The 6,879-nt window shown below is 17.1% G+C and overlaps 2 protein-coding genes across 2 annotated transcripts in view; one reads left to right on the top strand and one right to left on the bottom strand.

Annotated features, from left to right (window-relative positions):
- Window positions 1-986: 986 nt before the first annotated feature.
- On the top strand, window positions 987-2,402 carry PGSY75_0319800 (hypothetical protein; the record flags this gene model as incomplete). The annotated part of the gene is made up of 1 exon (XM_018784050.1): window positions 987-2,402. One exon carries the CDS (start codon window positions 987-989, stop codon window positions 2,400-2,402), a length of 1,416 nt encoding a protein of 471 aa, XP_018643633.1.
- Window positions 2,403-2,642: 240 nt separating this feature from the next.
- PGSY75_0319700 (putative ABC transporter) overlaps window positions 2,643-6,879 on the bottom strand; it is a gene marked incomplete at both ends in the record, with an annotated part of 9,962 nt that continues 5,725 nt past the window's right edge. Inside the window, 2 exons of the mRNA XM_018784049.1 lie at window positions 2,643-2,755; window positions 2,917-6,879. The exon at window positions 2,917-6,879 is cut by the window's right edge and continues 5,132 nt beyond it. Of these exons, the coding sequence (XP_018643632.1) occupies window positions 2,643-2,755; window positions 2,917-6,879 (4,076 nt within the window). The remainder of the gene's footprint in view (window positions 2,756-2,916) is intronic.

The raw sequence follows: 6,879 nt of genomic DNA, 5'->3' as shown, positions 1-6,879 counted from the left end.
ATTTATTTATTTTTTTTTATTATAAATTACATATGTTGTATATATCGCCTATATTCTACTTTGTATTGTAAACACCATTTTTTTTCATTTTTTTCATTTTTTTTTTTTTTTTTTTTTTTTGTGTATGCTCATTTTTCATGTGTATAACAATATTATCTAAATTGAAATAATTAAATATAAATTCATATATATATTTTATATATACATATATATATATATATATTTTTTTTTTTGTTTATTATTATTTTTTTTTTTAAAGTAATTAAATAATATATGAAATTTTTTTCTTCAAATATGTATATATTATATCTATATATATGTATTTATTTATTTATGTGTATTTTCTGTTTTTTTAATTTTTTTATCGTTTTATTTTTTTCTTTTTTGAAGTTTATACTTGTTGTCTATATTTAGAGAATTAACAATATTACATATATTTGTTTTTTATTTGAATATCATTTCAAACATAGAACTAATAAAAACTTCTTCGTTCTAACACCTTTTTATTATTTAATATCTATGTTTATTATTTGGTTAAGTAAGAAATTTTAATAAAAATGTATGGCATATTTATAACACGTTCTTTCACGTCATTAACATATATATATATATATATATATATATATATATATATATATTTATATATTTATATATCATTAAATATAGTTGCACATGTATACACAGAAAAAAATATTTTATGTTGTTATATAAAATAAATATCATAATTTTTGAGAATAAATTGATTATAATAAAATATAAATATATATATATATATATTATTGTATTTCAAAGAAATATTTATTCATTAACACATTTTCCTTTTTTTTTTTTTTTTTTTTCTTTATTTTTATATTGAAACCATTTTAGCTTCTTTTAAAATTTAATATGTATAAAGACAAAAAAATAATACATAAATTATAACTATTATTGAACAACCATAGTAGATCTTTCATATATTTCTTATTTATTTATTTATTTTTTTGAGAATGAATATTGAAGAGAGAAAGAAAGAAATTCAAACTGGAATTTATGAACAAGAAATATTTGAAGAACTTGGTGAGGTACTTAAAGAAAAATTCTTTAAATATATAAATGAAGAAAATTATGAATATTATATATATGAAGAAAAGGAAGATAAAAATTTGATAAATTATAATAAATATGATAAAGAATTTGTATGTAAGGATAGAAAAAAAAATAATACATGTATAACATATGATCATATATATTCTTTTATATCTTTTAAAAAATTTACTGGAAAAAGTATATCTATTGATTATAATGAAAGCTATAAATATCATAATTTCGATCTAAATGAAGAAATAGATAATAATATAGAAGAGAAAATAATAAAAAATACACATAGTAAAAATATATTTTATGATAATATAAAAGGACAAATTATCTTACGAATTGAAAATATAAAAAGGATAATTAATATTATTAAGAACTATACATATTGTATACATAAATTACAAAATGAACAACAACAAAAAAAAAATGACAGTAGTAGTTTAAATAATTATCCTATAGACTTTAATAAATTACTTGTGAAATTATATAATATGGAAAATTATATTTATGAAATTATAAAATATGAACAATTATATGATCCTTACTGGAATAAGAATCAAAAATATTATAAATATGTTAATAATTTTATATATATAACTTCTCAACTCAAAAACAAAAACAGAATTATGAAAAATAAAAACAATTTTAATAATTATAAAACCATATATGATGTATTATTGAAATATAATATGGATAATGTTACACAAGATGATAATATATCCTCAACACTACGAATAAATAAATTAACAAATATTCATTTTTTAAATTTATTATATTTTAAATATCAAAATGTTACTACGAAATATTTATTTATTCATAATAAATTATGTAAATATGAAGACTTATTAAAAAGTCCAGTATGTTTTAATGACAAAGAAAATATTTCATCGATCTTTTTATCCTTCTTCTTATTTTTAAATATTTGTCTTAATGAAAATACATACAAAAGAATACTTAATTATATCTATTTAATAAAATTAAAATTAAAAAAGAAAATACAATATATAAAACACAAAGATGATAAGAAACTTTTAAATATGTTATCAAATATTAAAGATCTTATAATGAACATAAATATTAATAATAAATCAAACAACAAATTATCATTATATTTATCATCCATATTTAATATTCTAACATTACAAATAAATGATAACCATAAACAAACTCTACAATTATATAAGAAACTCTTAAATTGTGAAATTAAAATCAACATATTATCTGATGAAGTTCAAAATATCAATAAACTCACAGAAACATTAAATAAAAAATTAGATGCAAATATTCAAAAATGGAAAAATATAAAAAATAAAATCATCTCATCATAATATATATATTATATTATATTTTTTTCTTTCCATATCTATTCACATATTAATAAATTTACACATAATAAATATATATTTATGCATAATACATATTTATTCATCTCGAATATATAATTTTATAAAACATTACGGTTTAAGTTTGATTAAAAGTTTTTTATATATAAAAAAAAAAAAAAAATATACCCACATATATATATATATATATTTTTATTTATTTATACATTTTTTTTATGTAACTCATTAAAGCAATTTCTTAAACATTAACAAAAATATATCATTTGCGTTTACATTATTGATGTCTATCTGTTCAACCTCGATATCCTTGTCGTTAAATTTGAGTCTCTTGTCCATTTCTATAAAAAAAAAAAAAAAAAAATATATATATATATATATATATATATTTATAAATATATAATATATATATATATTTTTTCCATTTATGTGTTTAAAATTTCTTTAGTGCAATTTCTTCTTTATTTTATTTTATTATATTTTATTTTTTTATTTTGCTTACCCAATATTTTAAAAATATGCTTATTGTCATATATTTTCAATATAAAAACATAATTATTTATAGAGGTTATCTCTGAATATACTTTTTTTATTCCTTTATATTTAATTATAAACTTTTGTATATTTTGATATGCCACTTCACATATAGCAAATTTGAATAGATGGAAAATTGATATATATTTATTTCTGCTTAAATAAGAATGTAAATAGGAATATTTATCTATCATTAAGTTAAGTAATATTTTATGAAATTTACATAAACTAATTAGATTTCCTTTTTTCTTTTTATTATTATATTTCTTTTTCTTCATAGTTTTAAATATATAATATAAATTATGTACACTTAAAACATTTCTTTTAACATTATTTTCTAGGAATAATATAATAGAATTGGATGGCATGTCTTCTGGTGAGATGAATTGTTTTTTTTTTTTTGGTTTCTTTGAATTTTTATCATCCATTTTTTTTATAACTTTTTCAAAACGTGCAAAAGCATGTTTATTAATTGAAAAAAACATATGAACATAATCAATAATTTTACTGTCATGTATACCTTTTAATTTTATTTGAAATGAATAGAACTTTTTAAAATTGTTTTTGATATTTTTTGTATAATTCTTATATGTGATTTTATTTTTATTAAATAAATATAAATAATCATAATATAATATATCTGTATATATATGTGTATATATAACAAAATTTTCAATTCCAAATTTTATTTTTAAAATATTTTCTTTTATAAATGAATGAATAATATTTTCATTGACACTATTTAGATTAGATGAAATATTACATTCTAAATAATTACTATTACTTAGGTTACTTCCTAGTTGGTTCATATTTGTTTTCTCAATTTCATATGTTTCTAAAACTAATTCATTTGTCTTTTTCTTCTTTTTATTCATTTTATTTTTTTTATTCCTTTTGGATTCTTTTGTATATCTTCTCAAACTCAATATGCCATCCTCACTGTTTAATACATCATTAGATATATTGCTGATTTCGTTCGATTCCTCAAATTTATAATTATTTTTTTTACCATGTGTTTTTTTTAGCTTATTTGTTCTTAACTTTTTATGATCTTCTTTTCCACTTAAATCATATATTGAATATTTATCTATATAATCATCAAATTGGTTTTCATCATTTGTGTAAATATCCTGTCCTTTATATAACTGTATGTCGTGTTGATAATCATGATCTTCATAATATTTATAATATTCGTAAACTTGTTCATCTTTAATTTTATTTTTATTTTGTTCATCTTCATCTTCTTCATAATTATATAATAAAATATTTTTTAAAATAATATTGATATATATTTGTGAACAGAAATCTATATTATCATTTAATTTGTATAAAAAGATTATTTTATCATCTCTCAACAAATTAATCATTAATTCTACTTTCTTTTTCATACCTCCACTTAATTGATTACAATTAATATGTATATCACATTTTAAATTGACAATCAACATTAATAAATTGATAATATATTTTAATTCAACATTTGTTAATTCAATATTTTTAAAAGTTAAAATTACTTTAAAATGTTCATAAATAGACATAGTCGGAATTAATTCAATTTTGTAATCTCTTTCATTCATTTTTTGTATTTTTTCTGATATATATTCATTTTGATTTTTTTTATTATTAAATTTATTATTATTGTTTTGGAGGTTATATTCTTTATTTTGTTCATTTTTATTATTAAATTCATAGTTATTATGTCCATATCCTATTGTTTGTAAACTTCCTTTTAAATTATCTTTATTATTACAAAAAAAATATTTAAAAAAATATAAGATATTTAAATCGTTATTAAATATAGATGAAAATGTATATATTTTGTATGGACGCATTTTAATATTTAAATTTTTTAAAATATATTTTTGGCTGATTTTATTAAAATTTTTTTCTTCATCATTATCATTATCTGATTGTCCTTTATAATATTTATCAATTTCTGATGGTTTATATAATATTTTTTCTTTGACATTTGTTCTATCATTTATCTGCATTTCTATATCAACTATATTATTATCATCATAATCATTATTATAATTATCATTCAATTCATTTATATATATATCATTTTTTAAATATCCTTCAGAATTTAATTGATTATTTATATTAATTTCATCTTCAGATATATAATTATTACTATCTATTTTTTCTCCATATTTATTATACATATCCACTGTTGTATTATTCTCATATATATTATTTCCTCTTCTTAAACTAAATAGTTTTTGAATGAAATAAAAAAATTGATTCACATTCTTTTCATAATTTTCTTTTGGTTGTTTATATTCCTTATTAGATAAATAAAAATTTTTTAAAAAAAATGTATATCTGTTTTTTGGGTTATAATATTTTTTTTTTGGTACACTTAGATTATATGAATTTTTTGAAATATTTTCTTCATAAATCTTTTTTTCGTTCTCTGCACGTTCCTTGGATCTTATAACTTCTAACAATTTATAAACTACAATAGACAAATAAATAATACAATTGATTAATAGAAAGAAGAAATCTCCACTTGTATTAAAAAAAGAATTTGAATCTTCACAAACATCTTGTATACCATCTGAGATATTTAAATTATTGTCTCCTGATAATTTATTATATACGTTTTTGAAAAAGCCAAATGTAAGAAAACTATTTGAATTACTCATATCTGCATACATTATATCTTCATCAATGTGCTTCATATGTCGTTTGACATTTAAACATAAACTTCTTATATTCAATACATGAGATAAAGCAAAGGAATCAAATATTCTAAATATACATACTAACACATGAGATAAATTTATTAATATCTCATTATTATATGCATATGATAAAATAACTAACACATATATAACTATACTAATTATACCACAGAAAATGAAATTAAAAAACAGAAATAATATATAACTATGTAAATATAAAAAGGAAAATAAACATATAGATAAAAATATATTAAAACCATATAATAATAAGAAACAAAAAAATGACATAAATAAAAATTCTTTATAATCAAATATGTATAATACTAAAAATAAACATAATATATATATAAAATAATATAAATATTCTACTAATAATATTTGAAAATAATGTATATATTTATGGACATGGAAATTTTCGAATATTTTTCTATTCTCAATTTCATTTTTAAATCTTTCAAAAAATACACAAAAAAATATTACTATAGATAAAAATACATATATATTAATATAAAAATCTCTCATGAAATGTTCATGAAATTTTATATTGAATGGTTCATTTAGGGTGTCAATTCTTTTCTTTAATTTCTTAACATGGAAAAAATTATTTTCTTCTTCTTTATCATTTGCTATATATAAATTATTACTATTATCATAATTTATATTTTCATTTATATATTCCTCATTATTATTATAAGATTCATTCTTTGTTAATTTAAAATTTGAATTGTATCCTTCTTTAATATTTTTATTATCTATATCTTTTATCAAAATTTTGTATTTATTTTCTTTGTAATAATCTGATAATGTATTCACATCATAATTTCCCTTTATATCATCAACACCTTTAATATTATTATATGTACTACCATCCAAAATAATATTTTTATTAGCACTTTTCTTGTTTAATATATTTTGAAAATCTGAGAGCATATTAAACACTGAATTAGTATAATATGCATACGAATGGATAGAAGTATAATTATAAAACAAGTTTATATTAATTTCCACTTCTTTATTATTAACATCAGCATGATTCGTAGTCTCGAACGTTTCTACAACTTCTTTATTATTATTATTATTATTATTATTATTATTATTATCATTATTATTATTATTATCATTATTATTATCATTATTATTATCATTATTATTATTATTATTATTATCATTATTATCATTATTATCTGGTTTCCTTTCTGTTATTAAAAATGCAAAGGTACCTAACGATATTTCATTTTCATGGT

The sequence above is a fragment of the Plasmodium gaboni genome, chromosome 3, assembly GCF_001602025.1.
Source record: "Plasmodium gaboni strain SY75 chromosome 3, whole genome shotgun sequence".
In the NCBI taxonomy this organism is placed as follows: domain Eukaryota; phylum Apicomplexa; class Aconoidasida; order Haemosporida; family Plasmodiidae; genus Plasmodium; species Plasmodium gaboni.
This window is presented reverse-complemented; position numbering and strand designations above follow the sequence as displayed.